This window comes from Scyliorhinus torazame, chromosome 14 (genome assembly GCF_047496885.1).
Source record: "Scyliorhinus torazame isolate Kashiwa2021f chromosome 14, sScyTor2.1, whole genome shotgun sequence".
NCBI lineage: Eukaryota > Metazoa > Chordata > Chondrichthyes > Carcharhiniformes > Scyliorhinidae > Scyliorhinus > Scyliorhinus torazame.
In genome coordinates, this window is record NC_092720.1 from 17,112,401 (window position 1) to 17,132,640 (window position 20,240).

Consider the following 20,240-nt stretch of genomic DNA (forward strand, 5'->3'; position numbering starts at 1 on the left):
TGAAATTCACCCATTGCCACAGATGAATGAACACTCGTGTTATTATCCTGTCCATGTGTGTCGTTCTCTTTGTCTTTTGGGCCTGTCTTTCCTGCATGTATTTGTTGACACATTCGATTATATTTTCCTCAGCTAAAATGTTCAGGTGGCATCCCTGTTGTTGCGGTTTCTAATCGTTCGCCTGGAATTCCTGGTCAGGGGAATGAAAACTGCAATTTTCACAATGTATGGCGATGATATGAAACCGCTATACCCAGTTGGCCACCCGATTTACATCTCTTGATTTTTATTTTCATTGATTTCAAATCGGCGGAGATGTAAAGTGAGTTGCTGACTTACGAGCAAGACCCGCTGTACATTCTCGGACAGAATCCAACTCAACTCCGAAGAGTTGTTGCCCAAGACATAGAGCTTTGGTTGTCTGCCGCACATGTGAGACAACCAGTTGTGTGCGCGGTCCATGTTCAAAGCAGCTGAGAATCGAAAGCCGACTGCTGCCTTTTTTTAAGGCACAGTAGGAAGTCTGACAACACCAGGTTAAAGTCCAACAGGTTTATTTTGAATCACTAGCTTTTGGAGCGCAGCTCCTTAATCAGGTGAGTGGCAACTAGGGTTTGGGTAACACAAGTGGCCTTGGTGGAATCATGAGGAGCTCAGTCACAAAATGAACAGATACCTGAATCTTTATATACATTCTAATAATATTAATCATCTGGAAGATTATCTAACTCGCACAAAGCAGAATCCCAGCAGAATTATCCAACGTTTACAGTTGACGTCGCTTGAATGTTGTAGGGAGGAGGGTTCGCAGGGAAGGGTTGTTGGGGAATGAATTGGGCAGCTGGGTTCGCCAACACCACAACCGTCGACTGAAAAATAAAAACAACACCAATAAATATAATATTACAGTATGTCTCGGCCGCCTGTCCCAAACCATTGGACCCGTTCCCCTGCCACTTTGCTCCTTGGGCAATAACGTTTGCCAGAGTAGTGTACAAGGCTGTGTTTATAGGTGCCACATAGAAACCACATGCAAGGGTTGTAGAAACACATTGGCTGCTTGATTCCGCCCTGCCTGACCTGCCGTTCATAGAACATAGAATTTACAGTGCAGAAGGAGGCCATTCGGACCATCAAGTCTGCACTGGCTCTTGGAAAGAGCACTCTACTTCAGCCCGCACCTCCACCCTATCTCCATAACCCAGTAACTCCACCTAACCTTTTTGGACACTAAGGGCAATTTAGCATGGCCAATCTATCTAACCTGCACGTCTTTGGACTGTGGGAGGAAACCAGAGCACCCGGAGGAAACCCACGCAGACACGGGGAGAACGTACAGACTCCGCACAGACAGTGACCCAAGCCGGGAATCGAACCTGGGATCCTGGAGCGGTGAAGCAACTGTGCTAACCACTGTGCTGCCGTGCTGCCCACCATTGAGTTCCACTGAGCTCTGTCGTGTGGGATGTAATGCAAGGGATTGGTACCCAGCTGTTATCATTGATACATGCATGGTTTTGTAAAATGGGAAGGGGAGTTAGTGCAAATGTGGATCGGCACAGTGGTGGCTCCAACAACACTTTAACATTCCTAGTTTTCATCATGTAGCTTACCTGTGGTGTTGCACAGCAGCAATTCATAGCTTTACAGTTGAGGCTTGAAACTGCAATGGATAACGCCGTAATAAGCAGCGTCAGCAGCAGGAGTATGACCAAACATGGAATTGTACCCTGTAATGGTTTATACACAAATTCATTGAGTTGGGCAGAGAGCATTTTTTTTTCTTATAAACGGCTCAACGTCAATATAATTAAACACTCACCTGATGATAATAGCAGAAAATTGAATTATAAAGATAATAACAATATCCGGGATATGCAAGGTTTACAGCATATATTAATACTGCTGGGAGGCAGGCAATGCTGCTGATGATGTTCATTGCTAAGCAACCTCTGATCTGGAAGTCAAACACATATTAAGGAACATATGAGAAAACATATAAGGAGGAAAATGCCAATTGGCTGATCAAGTCTACTCCTATTCCAGTCCATTTGAAATTGATCCATCTCATTGAATCCACACAAACCCATTCAATATCACACTTTCGGAAGGATGTCAAGGTTTTGAAAAGGGTGCAGCAGAGATTTACTGGAATGGTTCCAGGGATGAGCAACTTCATTGACTCAGATGGACTGGGGAAGCTGAATTTGTTTGTGTAGGTTTTCAGTTCGATGAATTGTTTTGATAGAGTAATGAAGGGTAAACTGTTCCCAGCTGCAAAAGAGTCAGTAACCAGAGGACAAATGATCAACAAGGCTAATGGAATGCTAACCTTCATATCTCGAGGATTGAACTTCGGATCATTCGGGAGGCAGAGGTGGTCATAGATAGAAGCTTCAGGGATGTAGTTACTCCGAAGAATAAAGATAGATGGGTGACGGTGAATGGGGCTGGGAGGAAGCAGTCAGTACAGGGATCCCCTGTGGCCGTTCCCCTTAGTAACAAGTATACCGCTTTGCATACTGTTGGGGGGGGGGGGGGGACTTACCAGGGTTAAGCCATGGAGTACTGGTCTCTGGCACAGAGTCTGTCCCTGTTGCTCAGAAGGGAAGGGGGGAGAGGAGTAGAGCATTAGTCATTGGAGACTCCATAGTTAGGGGGATAGATAGGAGATTCTGTGGGAACGAGAGAGACTCACGGTTGGTGTGTTGCCTCCCAGGTGCCAGGATGCGTGATGTCTCGGATCATGTTTTCGGGATCCTTAAGGGGGAGGGGGAGCAGCCCCAAGTCGTGGTCCACATAGGTACCAATGACATAGGTAGGAAACGGGATGGGGTTGTAAGGCAGGAATTCAGGGAGCTAGGGTGGAAACTTAGATCTAGGACAAACAGAGTTATTATCTCTGGGTTGTTACCCGTGCCACATGATAGCGAGACGAGGCATTGGAACCGCATTTTTGAACAGTCCAATGCACCGCTCAATGACAGCCCCATTGGCCTTGTTGTATTAGGCCTCCACATTGGTCTGCGTACTGGCATCATTAGCTGGGCCCTAAGTGGGTTCCACTTATCCCCCAAGAGTCAACCGGCCACCCTGAGGTGGCCATCAAAGAGGTTGGGGATGTCTGACACTCCCAGGTTGTAGCTGTTGTGCACACTCACTGGCAAGCGTGCACACAGGTGCACAATCTTCATGTGGTGGTCACACATGAGCTGGATGTTCAGGGACTGGAACCGCATCCTGTTGATGTAGGGCACTCCTAGATGGCCCGTAAGCACAAGGCTACATGCGTGCAGAGTATCAGCCTCTGGAGCTGGGCATCCAGGCCATATTGGATTTGGTACTGGGTAATGAACCAGGACAGGTGTGAGCACTTTGGTGATAGTGACCACAATTCGATTACGATTACTTTAGTGATGGAAAGGGATAGGTATATACCGCAGGGCAAGAGTTATACCTGGGGAAAGGCAATTATGATGCGATGAGGCAAGACTTAGGATACATCGGATGGAGAGGAAAACTGCAGGGGATGGGCACAATGGAAATGTGGAGCTTGTTCAAGGAACAGCTACTGCGTGTCCTTGATAAGTATGTACCTGTCAGGCAGGGAGGAAGTGGTCGAGTGAGGGAACCGTGGTTTACTAAAGCAGTCGAAACACTTGTCAAGAGGAAGAAGGAGACTTATGTAAAGATGAGACATGAAGGTTCAGTTAGGGCGCTCGAGAGTTACAAGTTAGCTAGGAAGGATCTAAAGAGAGAGCTAAGAAGAGCCAGGAGGGGACATGAGAAGTCTTTGGTAGGTAGGATCAAGGATAACCCGAAAGCTTTCTATAGATATGTCAGGAATAAAAGAATGACTAGGGTAAGAGTAGGGCCAGTCAAGGACAGCAGTGGGAAGTTGTTCTTGGAGTCTGAGTAGATAGGAGAGGTGCTAAATGAATATTTTTCGTCAGTATTCACACAGGAAAAAGACAATGTTGTCGAGGAGAATACTGAGATTCAGGCGACTAGACTAAAAGGGCTTGAGGTTCATATTGAGGAGGTGTTAGCAATTCTGGAAAGTGTGAAAATAGATAAGTCACCTGTGCCGGATGGGATTTATCCTAGGATTCTCTGGGAAGCTAGGGAGGAGATTGCTGAGCCTTTGGCCTTGATCTTTAAGTCATCTTTGTCTACAGGAATAGTGTCAGAAGACTGGAGGATAGCAAATGTTGTCCCCTTGTTCAAGAAGGGGAGTAGAGATAACCCCGGTATCTATAGACCAGTGAGCCTTACTCCTGTTGTGGGAAAAATCTTGGAAAGGTTTATAAGAGATAGGATGTATAATCATCTGGAAAGGAATAATTTGATTAGAGATCGTCAACACGGTTTTGTGAAAGGTAGGCCGTGCCTCACAAACCTTATAGAGTTCTTTGAGAAGGTGACCAAACAGGTGGATGAGGGTAAAGGATGTGTATATGGATTTCAGTACAGCGTTTGATAAGGTTCCCCATGGTAGGCTACTGCAGAAAATACGGAGGCATGGGATTCAGGGTGATTTAGCAGTTTGGATCAGAAATTGGCTAGCTGGAAGAAGACAAAGGGTGGTGGTTGATGGGAAATGTTGAGACTGGAGTCCAGTTACTAGTGGTGTACCACAAGGATCTGTTTTGGGGCCACTACTGTTTGACATTTTTATAAATGACTTGGAGGAGGGCGTAGAAGGATGGGTGAGTAAATTTGCAGATGACACTAAAGTCGGTGGAGTTGTGGACAGTGCGGAAGGATGTTACAAGTTACAGAGGGACATAGATAAGCTGCAGCACTGGGCTGAGAGGTGGCAAATGGAGTTTAATGCAGAAAAGTGTGAGGTGATTCATTTTGGAAGGAATAACAGGAAGACAGAGTACTGGGCTAATGGTAAGATTCTTGGCAGTGTGGATGAGCAGAGAGATCTCGGTGTCCATGTACATAGACCCCTGAAAGTTGCCACCCAGGTTGAGAGGGCTGTTAAGAAGGCGTACGGTGTGTTAGCTTTTATTGGTAGAGGGATTGAGTTTCGGAGCCATGAGGTCATGTTGCAGCTATACAACACTCTGGTGCGGCCGCATTTGGAGTATTGCGTGCAATTCTGGTTGCCGCATTATAGGAAGGATGTGGAAGCATTGGAAAGGGTGCAGAGGAGATTTACCAGAATGTTGCCTGGTATGGAGGGAAGATCTTATGAGGAAAGGCTGAGGGACTTGAGGCTGTTTTCGTTAGAGAGAAGAAGGTTAAGAGGTGACTTAATTGAGGCATACAAGATGATCAGAGAATTGGATAGGGTGGACAGTGAGAGCCTTTTTCCTCAGATGGCGATGTCTAGCACAAGGGGACATTGCTTTAAATTGAGGGGAGATAGATATAAGACAGATGTCAGAGGTAGGTTCTTTACTCAGAGAGTAGTAAGGGCGTGGAATGCCCTGCCTGCAACAGTAGTGGACTCGCCAACACTAAGGATATTCAAATGGTCATTGGATAGACATATGGACAATAAGGGAATAGTGTAGATGGGCTTTAGAGTGGTTTCACAGGTCGGCGCAACATCGAAGGCCGAAGGGCCTGTACTGCGCTGTAATGTTCTATGTTCTATGTTCTAAAGACACAGGGGTTATGCTGCAGCTACGCAAAACACTGGTTAGACCCCACATGGAGAGCTGTAAGCAGATCTGGGCACCACACCTTCGGAAGGATATTTTGGCTGGGAGGGAGTGCAATGTAGGTTTACAAAAATGATTCCTGGATTACCGGAGTTGATTTACAAGGAGAGATTGCTCGTATTAGACCTGTTTTCGCTAGAATTTAGAAGGCTCAGGGGTGATCTGATTAAATTATTCAAGATATTAACAGGGAAAGGCACGGTAGATAAAGATAAACTACTTCAAGCATTGCGCAGGACAAGGAGTCACAGCCTGAGTGAGTGAGACACAGACAGAGTGAGAATTTGGTAATTTGGTGCAGTGAGGTAACCAGGAAAGATAAGTGGTTAATCTAATTTTGCTGTTTTTCAGATAAAAGTGCAGTGTAGATTAGTGTCTGATTGGCTGAAGCTGCCCCCACCCTAGTTGCTGAGAGGCCGTTATCTGGCAGTCACCTGAGGCCTGTTAAGGGGCACAAAGGTACACATTGTATTCTTCTCTTTGAAGTTTTAGTGTGAGTCATCCTAAAGTCTGTATAAAAGAAAGACAGAAAGGGCACATTAGTAAGCATTGCACTGGTCAAGGAGACACAGCCTGAGTGAGTGAGACGCAGACAGAGTGAGAATTTGGTAATTTGGTGCAGTGAGGTAATTCGGTGAAGAGTGGGAGAAGGTGCTTTTTCCCTACTGTTTTGTTCTCTCTCTTTCTTCGGGCCTAATTTCGGGAGCCGTTCGGAGGAGGAGGAGCAGTCTCTGTGAGTATAAAAACCTAACGGTAACTTCCTCTTTACCAGTTTTTTATCTCCAAAAGTGACGTCAGAGGGAAGCTGTGATCTGATTGGTTGATAGCAAATCTGCCCCAAATTTAAAAAAAACACAGCTAAACTCGTAAACTTAAATTAAAATAATTAATTAATTAGTGATGGCTGGTCAGGTGATGTGCTTGAGCTGCTTGATGTGGGAGCTGGCAGATCCCATTGCGAGCTGCAGCGACCACATCTGCAGTAAGGGTTGGCTGCTCGAAGAGCTCCGGCTCAGAGTTGATGAGCTGGAGTCTGAGCTTAAAACACTGAGGCACATCCGGGAGGGGGAGACTTACCTGGACACTGTGTTTCAGGAGGCAGTCACACCTGTCAGAGTAAGTAGTTTAAATCCTGCCAGTGGCCAGGGACAGCAGGGTGTGACTGCAAGTCAGACAGGTAAAGGGAACCAGCAGTCAGGAACTCAGGAGCCTCAGCCTTTGACCCTGTCCAACAGGTATGAGGCACTTGCTCCCTGTGTGGATGGCGAACAGGGCTGCAGGAAGGATGAGTCAGCTGACCAAGGCACCATGGTTCAGCAGGCCATTCAAGGGGAGGGAGTAAATAGGCAAGTTGTAGTTGTAGGGGATTCTATTATCAGGGGCATAGATAGTATCCTTTGTGAGCAGGATAAAGAGTCCCGCATGGTATGTTGCCTGCCCGGTGCCAGGGTGCGGGACATCTCTGACCGGCTTGAAAGGATACTGGAGAGGGAGGGGGAGGATCCAGTTGTTGTGGTCCATGTCGGTACCAACAACATAGGCAAGTCTAGGAAAGAGGACCTGTTTAGAGATTATAAAGAGCTAGGATTCAAATTAAAAAACAGGTCCTCAAGGGTCATAATCTCCGGATTACTGCCCGAGCCACGTGCAAATTGGCATAGGGAGGCAAGAATAAGGGAAGTTAACACGTGGCTGAAAGAGTGGTGTGGGAAAGAGGGGTTCCTTTTCATGGGACACTGGCATCAGTTTTGGGACAGGGGGGACCTATACCGTTGGGATGGTCTCCACCTGAACCGAGCTGGGACCAGTGTTCTGGCGAAAAGAGTAAATAGGGTGGTCAATAGGACTTTAAACTAAAGATTGGGGGGGGGAAGGGAAAGTCAGGGAACCAAGAGGTGAAGTAATCAGTGGGAAGCGTAGCTGCTTAGGAATACAAAAAAGCACGAAAAGACAAAACTCAGGCGAGGTTACGATAGTCCCCATCCCACAAATTATGACACAGTGTATGGAAAGGCTCAGTAAACCAAGGTCCACCACACTAAGAAAACAAAAAGGGACGGTCAATAGAGAATTAAAGGTGCTATATTTAAATGCGCGCAGTGTACGAAACAAGGTAGATGAGCTTGTGGCCCAGATTGTGACTGGCAGGTATGATGTGGTAGGCATCACAGAGACATGGTTGTAGGGGGTTCAGGACTGGCATTTAAACATCCAGGGATTCACAACCTATCGAAAAGACAGAGAGGTGGGCAGAGGGGGCGGGGTTGCCTTGTTAATTAGGAATGAAATTAAATCAATAGCACTGAACGACATAGGGTCAGATGATGTGGAGTCTGTGTGGGTAGAGTTGAGGAACCACAAAGGCAAAAAAACCATAATGGGAATTATGTGCAGGCCTCCTAACAGTGGTCAGGACCGGGGGCACAAAATGCACCACAAAATAGAAAGTGCATGTCAGAAAGGCAAGGTCACAGTGATCATGGGGGACTTCAATATGCAGGTGGACTGGGTAAATAATGCTGCCAGTGGACCCAAGGAAAGGGAATTCATTGAATGTTTACAGGAGGGCTTTTTGGAACAGCTTGTGATGAAGCCCACGAGGGAACAGGCCATTCTGGACTTAATGTTATGTAATGAGCCAGACTTGATTAAAGACCTTAAAGTAAGGGAGCACTTAGGAGGCAGTGATCATAATGTGGTCGAATTCAATCTCCAATTTGAAAGAAAGAAGGTAGAATCAGATGTAAAGGTGTTACAGTTAAATAAAGGTAACTACAGGGGCATGAGGGAGGAACTGACGAAAATCGACTGGGAGCAGAGCCTAGTGGGAAAGACAGTAGAACAGCAATGGCAGGAGTTTCTGGGAGTAATTGAGGACACAGTACAGAGGTTCATCGCAAAGAAAAGAAAGGTTATCAGAGGGGGGATTAGGCAGCCATGGCTGACAAAGGAAGTTAGGGAATGCATCAAAGCAAAAGAGAAAGCCTATAATGTGGCAAAGAGTAGTGGGAAGTCAGAAGATTGGGAAGGCTACAAAAACAGGATAACAAAGAGAGAAATAAGAAAAGAGAGGATCAAATATGAAGGTAGGCTAGCCAGTAACATTAGGAATGATAGTAAAAGTTTCTTTAAATACATTAATAACAAACGGGAGGCAAAAGTTGACATTTGGCCGCTCCAAAATGACGCTGGTAATCTAGTGATGGGAGACAAGGAAATAGCTGAGGAACTAAATAAGTACTTTGCGTCAGTCTTCACAGTAGAAGACATGAGTGATATCCCAACAATTCCGGAGAGTCAGGGGGCAGAGTTGAATATGGTAGCCATCACAAAGGAGAAAGTGCTAGAGAAACTAAGAGGTCTAAAAATTGATAAATCTCCGGGCCCAGATGGGCTACATCCTAGAGTTCTAAAGGAGATAGCTGAAGAAATAGTGGAGGCGTTAGTTATGATCTTTCAAAAGTCACTGGAGTCCGGGAAAGTCCCAGAGGATTGGAAAATCGCTGTTGTAACCCCCCCTGTTCAAGAAGGGAACAAGGAAAAAGATGGAAAATTATAGGCCAATTAGCCTAACCTCGGTTGTTGGCAAGATTCCAGAATCCATTGTTAAGGATGTGATTTCTAAATTCTTGGAAGTGCAGGGTCAGATTAGGACAAGTCAGCATGGATTTAGTAAGGGGAGGTCATGCCTGACAAACCTGTTAGAGTTCTTTGAAGAGATAACAAATAGGTTAGACCAAGGAGAGCCAATGGATGTTATCTATCTTGACTTCCAAAAGGCCTTTGATAAGGTGCCTCACGGGAGACTGCTGAGTAAAATAAGGGCCCATGGTATTCGAGGCAAGGTACTAACATGGATTGACGATTGGCTGTCAGGCAGAAGGCAGAGAGTTGGGATAAAAGGTTCTTTTTCTGAATGGCAACCGGTGACGAGTGGTGTCCCGCAGGGTTCAGTGTTGGGGCCACAGCTGTTCTCTTTATATATTAACGATCTAGATGACGGGACTAGGAGGCATTCTGGCTAAGTTTGCCGATGATACAAAGATAGGTGGAGGGGCAGGTAGAATGGAGGAGGTGGGGAGGCTGCAGAAAGATTTAGACAGTTTAGGAGAGTGGTCCAAGAAATGGCTGATGAAATTCAATGTGGGCAAGTGCGAGGTCTTGCACTTTGGAAAAAAGAATAGAGGCATGGACTATTTTCTAAACAGTGACAAAATTCATAATGCTGAAGTGCAAAGGGACTTGGGAGTCCTAGTCCAGGATTCTCTAAAGGTAAACTTGCAGGTTGAGTCCGTAATTAAGAAAGCAAATGCAATGTTGTCATTCATCTCAAGAGGCTTGGAATATAAAAGCAGGGATGTACTTCTGAAGCTTTATAAAGCATTAGGTAGGCCCCATTTAGAATACTGTGAGCAATTTTGGGCCCCACACCTCAGGAAGGACATACTGGCACTGGAGCGGGTCCAGCGGAGATTCACACGGATGATCCCAGGAATGGTAGGCCTAACATAAGATGAACATCTGAGGATCCTGGGATTATATTCATTGGAGTTTAGGAGGTTGAGGGGAGATCTAATAGAAACTTACAAGATAATGAATGGCTTAGATAGGGTGGATGTAGGGAAGTTGTTTCCATTAGCAGAGGAGACTAGGACCCGGGGGCACAGCCTTAGAATAAAAGGGAGTCACTTTAGAACAGAGATGAGGAGAAATTTCTTCAGCCAGAGAGTGGTGGGTCTGTGGAACTCATTGCCACAGAGGGCGGTGGAGGCCGGGACGTTGAGTGTCTTTAAGACAGAAGTTGATAAATTCTTGATTTCTAGAGGAATTAAGGGCTATGGAGAGACAGCGGGTAAATGGAGTTGAAATCAGCCATGATTGAATGGTGGAGTGGACTCGATGAGCCGAATGGCCTTACTTCCGCTCCTATGTCTTATGATCTTATGGCCTACTTCCACTGGTTGGAGATTCTAAAACTAGGGGGCATAGTCTAAAAATTAGGGTTAGCATTCAGGAGAGATGTTAGGAATAACTTCTTCACTTGAAGGGTGAGCTCTTTCCCACAAACAATAGGGGCTGGTTTAGCACAGTGTGCTAAACAGCTGGCTTGTAATGCAGAACAAGGCCAGCAGCGCGGGTTCAATTCCCGTACCGGCCTCCCTGAACAGGGGCCAGAATGTGGCGACTAGGGGCTTTTCACAGTAACCTCATTGAAGACTACTTGTGACAATAAGCGATTATTGTTATTAGTTGAAGCGAGATCAGTTCTTAATTTTAAATCTGGCTTTTATTAAGCAAAACTATTCAGGGATATGGGCCAGAGACAAGCATATGGAGTTAGGTCGCAGATCAGCAATGACCTCATTGAATGACAGGCTTGAGGGGCTGAATGGCCTACTCCTGTTTCGCTGTTCAACCTATCAAACAAAATTAAACAAACTAAGGGACAAATTTAAAGAGGTGATCCTCAGGAGGTCGAATGCTGGCAATTGAAGTGCTTCAATGCATTTAAATCACATTGGGCCCCAGCCATGGATGTAACATGGGTCTCCCACTGGTTCCCTAGCCAGTGTGGGGGCGACAGTGGGGGGTTGCATTGCAGGAACTGAGTTCCTCCTAATAAACTTGCTCCCTGAACAATAGACGTCATAGTAAGAAGTCTTACAACACCAGGTTAAAGTCCAACAGGTTTGTTTCAAACACTAGCTTTCGGAGCACTACTCCTTCCTCAGGTGAATGAAGACATAGATTCCAGAAACATATATATCGACAAATTCAAAGATGCAAGACAATGCTTAGAATGCGAGCATTTGCAGTTAATTAAGTGTTTACAGATCCAGAGATAGGGGTAACCTCAGGTTAAAGAGGTGTGAATTGTCTCAAACCAGGGCAGTTGGTAGGATTTCGCAAGCCCAGGCCAGATGGTGGGGATGAATGTAATGCGACATGAATCCCAGGTCCCGGTTGAGGCCGCACTCATGTGTGCGGAACTTGGCTGTAAGTTTCTGCTCGGCGATTCTGCGTTGTCGCGGGTCCTGAAGGCCGCCTTGGAGAACGCTTACCCGGAGATCAGAGGCTGAATGCCCTTGACTGCTGAAGTGTTCCCCGACTGGAAGGGAACATTCCTGCCTGGTGATTGGCGCACAATGTCCGTTCATTCGTCGTTGCAACGTCTGCATGGTCTCGCCAATGTACCACGCTTCGGGACATACTTTCATGCAGCGTATGAGGTAGACAACGTTGGCCAAGTCGCACGAGTATGTACCACGTACCTGATGAGTGGTGTTCTGACGTGTAATGGTGGTATCCATGTCGATGATCTGGCACGTCTTGCAGAGATTGCCATGGCAGGGTTGTGTGGTGTCGTGGTCACTGTTCTGAAGGCTGGGTAGTTTGCTGCAAACAATGGTTTATTTGAGGTTGCGCGGTTGTTTGAAGTTCTCCAAGACGGCCTTCAGGACGCGCGACAACGCAGAATCGCCGAGCAGAAACTTATAGCCAAGTTCCGCACACATGAGTGCAGCCTCAACCGGGACCTGGGATTCATGTCGTATTACATTCATCCCCCTTAATTAACTGCAAATGTTCGCATTCCAAGCATTGTCTGGCATCTTTGAATTTGTGGATATATATGTTTCTGGAATCTACCTCTTCATTCACCTGAGGAAGGGGCAGTGCTCCGAAAGCTAGTGTTTGACACAAACCTGTTGGACTTTAACCTGGTGTTGTAAGACTTCTCACTGTGCTCACCCCAGTCCAACGCCGGCATCTCCACATCAATAGACGTCATAGCAGTATACTGTTATTTGCCTTATTCTGGTTAAAATAAGACATAAGTACAGAACCAACAGGAACACAGATAGGTCATATGGCTAGTTTTCTACATAATAATTATTTCCGCAACTTTAAACACTGCACATAAGGTATCAATACAGGATGTGCTGGCCTTGGAGAGGATTCAGAGGAAGTTCACAAGAATGATCCCTGGAATGAAGAGCTTGCCGTATGAGGAACGGTTGAGGACTGTGGGTCTGTACTTGTTGGAGTTTAGAAGGATGGAGGGGGGACCTTATTGAAACTTCCAGGATACTCCGAGGCCTGGATAGTGGTGGACGTGGAGGGGATGTTTCCACTTGTGGGGAAAACTAGAGCCCAAAGACACCATCTCAGACTAAAGGGACGATCCTTTAAAACAGAGATGAGGGGGAATTTCTTCAGCCAGTAGGTGGTGAATCTGTGGAACACTTTGCCGCAGAAGGTTGTGGAGGCCAAGTCACTGAGTGTCTTTTAGACAGAGATGGATAGGTTCTCGATTAATAAAGAGATCAGGGGTTATGGGGAGAAGGCAGGAGAACGAGGATGAGAAAAATATCAACCATGATAGAATGGCGGAGCAGACTCGATGGGCCGAGTGGCTTAATTCTGCTGCTATGTCTTATGGTCTTGTGGCTTATAATACAGGCCATTTGGCCCATCAAGACTGTGCTGACTCAAAGCCCAATTGGGTATGTCCAGTCCTGGGTCCACTTCCAATCTCCCCCGCCCCAAACATGTTTTACGCTAAGTATTTATCGAATTCCATTTTGAGACTATGATTGAATCTGCATCCAAACGTCTAGCAGTCACTGCATCCCAAAACCTAAACATCCATTGCATAAAAAGTATTCTCCTCATATTGTATCTGGTCCTCTTGCCAATCACCTTGAACCTGTTCCCGCGGGTTAATGTTTCTTCAGCCATTGGAAGCAGGGCCCTACAGTGGAACTAGCCAGGGGAGTAAATTAGGGCAGTTAGTTACCCGGTTCAGACCGGTTTCTTTAAGCAGGGGAAGCTGAGACTTAAAAACAAGCTTATTATTACATAATTATAATTACTTATTGTCACAAGTAGGCTTCAATTAAGTTATTGTGAAAAGCCCCTAGTCGCCATATTCCAGCGCCTGTCCGGGGAGGCTGGTACAGGAATTGAATCCGCCCTGCTGGCATTGTTCTGCATTACAAGTCAGCTGTTTAGCCCACTGTGCTTAATCAGCCCCTAAGTGCCAACATCTGTGTGATATCACAGGAAAGTGACTGGTAGGTGAGTCTTTCTCTCTTCTACCTTTCTGATTTTGGAAGTGAAGACTAAGTAGGGGAACATCAATTGCGGGAAGTAAAGATTATTGGTATAAGTCAAAACAAATTGAAATTGTAAATTAAATCAATTCTAATTAAATAAAATAGAAATGCAGGGCCAGGTTATGTGTTGCAGCTGCAACATGTGGGAGCTGGTGGAACTCATTGTAGTGCAAAGCGACCACGTCTGTGGTAAATGTTGGTTGCTCAAGGAACTTTGGCTCAGAGCCAGTGAGAGTCGGAGCTTTGGACATTGTGACATATCGGGTGGGGGGGGGGGGGGGTGGAGAGTTATCTGGATACGGTGCTCCATTAACTACCTTCAATTCTGTCCATGATCAAAGACAGGAGGGTGTGACTACAAGTGAGGCAGGGAGAGCCAGCCAGGGGAGAGCATTTCAGGAGCCTCTGCACTTGTCCCCATCCAAGAGGTATGAGATTCTTGCTCCTTGTGTGAATGAGAGAGGAGACTGTAGGGAGGATGAGCAAACTGACCACAGTACCATGGCCCAGGGAGGGGGAGGGCAGTCGGGGAGGAAAAACAAATGTAGTCATAGTTGGGGATAGTATGGTCAGGGGAATAGACACTGTTCTCTGTAGCCAGGATGGAGATTCTCAAAGGCTGTGTTACCTGCTCAGTGCCAGGACTCGGTGTTTTAGACTTTTAATTCCAGATTGTGTGTAAATTCAAATTTCACCATCTGCCAGGGCGGGATTCGAACTCAGGTTGCCAGAGCGTGACTCTGGGTCTCTGGATTACTAGTCCAGTGATAATCAGGACAGGGGAAAGTGGGGGCTATACTGTTGGGATAGCCGTCATCTGAACCATGCTGGGGCCGGTGTTCTTGCGGACCGTATAACTAAGGAAGTAGAGAGGGCTTTAAACTAAAGTGTGAGTGTGAGGGTTCAGTTGCATGGAAAATTAAGAAGTCAAAGTTAAACTTAGGAGTTCAGATTAGTGTTCAATCTCAGAGTCAACAGAAAACAGCAGGTAGGGACAGATCATATGGACATTATATTTCACCAAGGACTCATACAAAATTCCTAGCTAGGACGGGGGAGGGTTTCAACAATGGAAGATTAAAATATCAGGGGTATATGTGAAAGAAGTAGCACAGGAAAGTGAGCTTGACTGTCTAATTGGGACAGGTAAAAAGATCAATGCTGAATGGTCTTTATCTGAATGCATGAAACATTTAAAACAAGATAGATAAGTTGGTAGCACAGGTTGCAACATATGAGTATGATGTATTAGCTATTACGGAAATGTGGTTGCAGGGTGACCAGGACTGTGTGCTCAACATTCCTGGGTGTATAATATTTCAAAAGAACATGTCAAAAGTGAAAGGAGGTGGGGTAGCGTTGTTAATCATGGAAGGTTTCGGAGCAGTGCTGAGTCATGATATAAAGGCAGTGGAGTGTGATGTAGGATCGGTTTGGGTTGAAATCATGAATAGCAGGGGAGGTAGACAAGGGTGGGAGTAGCCTATAGGCCCCCAAAATGTGACCACTCAAGAAGTCAGAGCATAAATGGGAAAATATCAAGGGTCTGTTTGAAAGGAACTGCAAATATCATGGGAGATTTTAATCTGCGTATTGATTGGGCAATAGGGTAGCATATAAGAAGAATTTGTGGAGTGTATCAGGGATGGTTTTTTAGAGCAGTATGTTGTGGAACCTACCTGGGAACGGGCTATTTTAAATTTGGTTTTGTGTAATGAAGAAGCATTAATAAGGGATCTTGTGGTGAAGGATCCCCTAGGATAATGAACAATATGTTAGAATTCCAGATACAGTTTGAGGGTGAATGCCATGGGCCCAGAACCAATATCTTCAACTTAAATAAAGGCAATTAGAATGGTATGAGGGAGAGTTGTCGAAGGTTAACTGGGTAACAAGCTAAGATACAGATCAGTAGATCAGCGGTGGCCAATTTTCAAACAGCTAGTCCATAATGCTCAACAGGAATTTATCCCAATCAAAAAGAGGGATTCCGCAAGAAAGGCAAAATCCATGGTTAAAGGAGGTCAAGGATAATGTTAAACTGAAAAACAGGATATATAAAGTGACAAGGGATAGTGACGGACCAGAGGACTGGGAAGTTTTTAGGATCCAGCAGCAAAAGACTTAAAAGCTCATAAGACGGGAGAAAATGAATTTTGAGAGAAAACTTGCATACAATACAAAAATAAACAGTAAGAGTTTCTATGGAAACATAAATAGGAAGCTGGCGGCTAAGGTAAATGTGAGCCCTCTACTGAATGAGGCCAGTTAATTAATAACAGCAACCAAAGAAATGGCGGATATGCTAAATACATTTTTTGCATCAGTCTTCACCGTGGAAGACATTGCAAATATCCCTAAGGTATCAGATGGGCCGATGTCAAATAACATGGTAGAACTTACAAAGTCCCAATCACAAGGGAAGAGTATTAGAGAAACTCAAGGGGCTAAAAGCAGACAAGTCGCCAGGACTTGTGATGAGGATATTATGATTCTGCAACAGGATATAGATAGATTGGGTGACTGGGCGAAAGCCTGGCAAATGGGGTTGAACGTGGGGAAGTGTGAGGTCATGCATTTTGGTAGAAGGAATCAAAAGGCAGATTATTCTCTAAATGGAGAGAGACCGCAGGTGAGTAAAGTTCAGAGGGATCTAGGTGTACTAGTGGTGAGTCACAAAAAGCTAGCAGGCAAGTCCAACAAGTAGTTAAGAAGGCAAATGGCATTTTGTCCTTTATCGCAAAGGGAGCGGAGTTAAAAAATAGGTAGGTTCTGTTGCAATTGTGCAGGGTGTTGGTGAGGCCTCACCTGGAAAACAGCATCCAGTTTTGGTCCGCTTATCGGAAAAGGATACAGTAACCTTGGAGGCAGTCCAAAGGAGATTCACCAGGCTAATTCTTGGGTTATACTACTAAGAGAGACTAAATAGTTTGGGTCTGTATTCCTTGGAGTTTAGAATAGAGAGGGTTGACCTTATTCAAACATACAAGATCCTAAGGGGGCTTGACAGGGTGGATTTTGAGATGTTTTGACTAGTGGGAGAGACTCGAATAAGGGGACATGGCTACAAGATAAAGGGCCGATCATTTAAAACTGAGGTGTGCAGAACAGTCTTGTCGCAGAGAGTGGTAAATCTCTGGAGCACTCTATCCGGAGGATGGTGGAGGCTGGTTCATTTAAAGTATTTAAAGTGGAGGTGGATAAATATTTGATAGATCGAGGAACACAGGGCTATGGGCAAATGGCACAGAAAAGGAGTTCTGGCTGACATAGATCACCCATGATGCACGGTGGCACAATGGTTAATAATAATAATCTTTATTTTCACGAGTCGGCTTACATTAACACTGTAATGTAGTTACTGTGAAAAGCCCCCAGTCGCCACATTCCGGCGCCTGTTCAGGTACACCGAGGGAGAATTCAGAATGTCCAATTCACCTAACAAGCACGTCTCGGGACTTGTGGGAGGAAGCTGGAGCACCCGGAGGAAACCCACGCAGACGCGGGGAGAACGTGCAGACTCCACACAGACAGTGACCCAAACCGGGAATCGAACCTGGGACCTGGGGTTGTGAAGCAACAGTGCTATCCACTGTGCTACCCTGCTGCCTCACAGCTCCAGGGTCCCAGGTTCAATTCCGGCCTTGGGGACTGTCTGTGTGGAGTTTGCACTTTCTCCCCATGTCTGTGCGGGTTTCCTCCGGGTACTCAGGTTTCCTCCCCCAGTCCAAAGATGTGCAGGCTAGGTGGATTGGCCATGCTAAATTGCCCCTGAGTGACCAAAAGGTTAGGTCGGGTTACGGGGATAGGGTAGAAGCCTGGCTAAGTCGGGTGCTCTTTCCGAGGGCCGGTGCAGACACGGTGGGCCGAATGGCCTCCTTCTGTGCTGTAGATTCTATGATGATCAAATTGAATGGTGGGGCAGGCTTGAAGGACCTGGTGGCCTCCTCCATACCTCTATTTCTTCTGTTCTTTATATACCCGAAAATTAACTTATTTATTGAACAGAGCAATTCCAGAAATCTCATTAATGTGCATCACGGAGTAATTATGAACAAGAGCATTACCCAAAGTGATACCAGTGGCAATTTAATGTTCAAGCCCAAGGACACTTGTAGTTTTAAAAATGGTTAGGCTGAGGACCGGAACAGTTTTACTTCATTCACCCCGTTTATTAACCCTCCCAACATGACATTCAATTATCCTTCAAGTAACATTTGTCATGGGAAGTTAAATTTCTACAAGGATGACAGAGATGAAAGATATGAGGGTTTGATTACTCATGTGCATCACCTTTTTGCGGATTAATGCCCTTGAGAGGCCAGCAAGAGGGCAATTTTAATATCCGGTATTTATGGTGTGCCCCACTGCCATGTTTATGTTCTACATTATTACAGCTGGAAAGGGGGAAATGGCATTGATGGCTTGGGTTCCTTGATAGCTTCGGACCCAGAACACAAAATCCTTGTTAAATGTAAAGATGAAAAAAGGTAATTCAGCCCAGCAAGCCAAATCTTCCCCACGATATTTGAAACTGACTACCTATATAATTTTAAAGGAATACCTGGGGGGCGATTCTCCAAAATGGAGACCAGGGGCGTCATTCTCCGACCCCCCGCCGGGTCGGAGAATGGCCGTTGGCCGCCGTGAATCCCGCCCCCGCCCCCGCCGAAGTCTCCGCTCCCGGAGATTGGGCGGGGGCGGGAATCCGGCCGTGCCGGTTGGCGGGACCCCCCGCTGGATTCTCCGGCCCGGATGGGCCGAAGTCCCGCCCAGGAATTGCCTGTCCCGCCGACGTAAATCAAACCTGGTATTTACCGGCGGGACCAGGCGGCGTGGGCGGGCTCCGGGGTCCTGGGGGGGGGGGGGGCGCGGGGCGATCTGACCCCGGGAGGGTGCCCCCACGGTGGCCTGGCCCGCGATCGGGGCCCACCGATTCGCGGGCGGGCCTGTGCCGTGGGGGCACTCTTTCCCTTCCGCCTCCGCCACAGCCTCCACCATGGCGGAGGCGGAAGAGACTCTCCCCACTGCGCATGCGCGGGAAACTGACAGCGGCCGCTGACGCTCCCGCGCATGCGCTGGGAAACTGACAGCGGCCGCTGACGCTCCCGCGCATGCGCCGCATTTCCGCGCCAGCTGGCGGGGCAACAAACGCCATTTCCGCCAGCTGGCGGGGCGGAAATCCCTCCGGCGTCGGCCTAGCCCCTCAATGTTGGGGCTAGGCCGCCAAAGATGCGGAGACTTCCGCACCTTTTTGCCGGCGCGATGCCCGTCTGATTGGCGCCGGCTTTGGCGCCAGTCGGCGGGCATCCCGCCGTTGGGGGAGAATTTCGCCCCAAGTGTTCGCGCCGTCGTGAACGCTGTCGAATTTCACGACGGCGCAAAATGGGCACGGGGATGACCGATTGTGGCCCCCAGAGGGGGCCAGCACGGCACTGGAGCGGTTCATGCCGCTCCAGCCTCCCTCCCTGCTAAATGAGCGCTGCGCCAACTCGCGCATGCGCAGTTGGGCCGCGCCAAACTGTGCATGCGCGGGGGACTCCTTCAGCGCGCGGCCCCGACTCAACATGGCATAGGTGTTCAGGGTCCGGCCGCACAACAATGTAGGCCCGGGGGGGGGGAGAGGCCGGCCCTCCTATCGGTGGGCCCCGATCGCGGGGCAGACCCCATCGGAGGCTCCCCCCGGTGATGGAGCGCTTTTCGCCGCCCCACAGGCTGCCCCCACCCCCAACCCTTCGCGTAGAGTTCCCGCCGGCAGCGACCAGGGGTGAACGGCGCCGGCGGGACTCTGCCGTATCCGAGCAGCCGCGCGGCCCATCCGGGCCGGAGAATCGGCGGTCCCGCGGCCAGCGGCGCGTCAAACGTGCCGGCGCAAATGGCGCCAATTCTCCGCACCTCGGAGAATCGCGCGCCGGCGTGGGGGCGTCATGGCGCGGTTGCGGCGATTCTCCATCTCGGCGCGGGGCTCGGAGAATCGAGCCCTTGAGGTTCTACAATGTAGGAGGAACATTGGACACAGGAAAATAGCAACTGGAGTGGGTCATTCACCTGTCGGGCTTGCTCCGCTGTACAATATGACCATGGCTCATTGTCTGATACAACGGCACTTTCCCGTGCCATCTCCATATCCCTTGATGTTATTAATCTCTAGAAATCCATTGATTTCAATCTTCGGATATTAACGCCCAAAATATTAGGGATTATGGAAGGAATTGACAAAGCAGATAAGGGGAAATACTCGGAAGGCCGAATGAAGGCTTGTTTAGCTCAGTTGGCTGGGCAGTTTGCACATGATACAAAGCGCAGCCAACAGCACGGGTTTAGTTCCTGCACTGGCTGAGATTATTCATCAAGGCCCTGCCTTCTCACCCTTGCTTCCTCTTGTGGGGAAGTCCATAATGAGAGGTCATAATCTTAGAATAAGAGGTAGCAAATTTAAAACAGA

At 47.3% G+C, this 20,240-nt stretch overlaps 1 protein-coding gene across 2 annotated transcripts in view; it reads right to left on the minus strand.

Moving 5' to 3' along the window:
• Nucleotides 1–537: 537 nt before the first annotated feature.
• The window catches only part of LOC140389255 (membrane-spanning 4-domains subfamily A member 4A-like), a 54,656-nt gene continuing 34,953 nt past the window's right edge, over nt 538–20,240 (minus strand). For both annotated transcript variants that reach the window (XM_072473435.1, XM_072473434.1), the window contains exons 5-7: nt 1,823–1,957; nt 1,614–1,730; nt 538–869 (exon numbers count right to left, since the gene is read on the minus strand). In XM_072473435.1, coding sequence (XP_072329536.1) covers nt 756–869; nt 1,614–1,730; nt 1,823–1,957 — 366 coding nt within the window. In that variant the 3' untranslated portion in view covers nt 538–755. The remainder of the gene's footprint in view (nt 870–1,613; nt 1,731–1,822; nt 1,958–20,240) is intronic.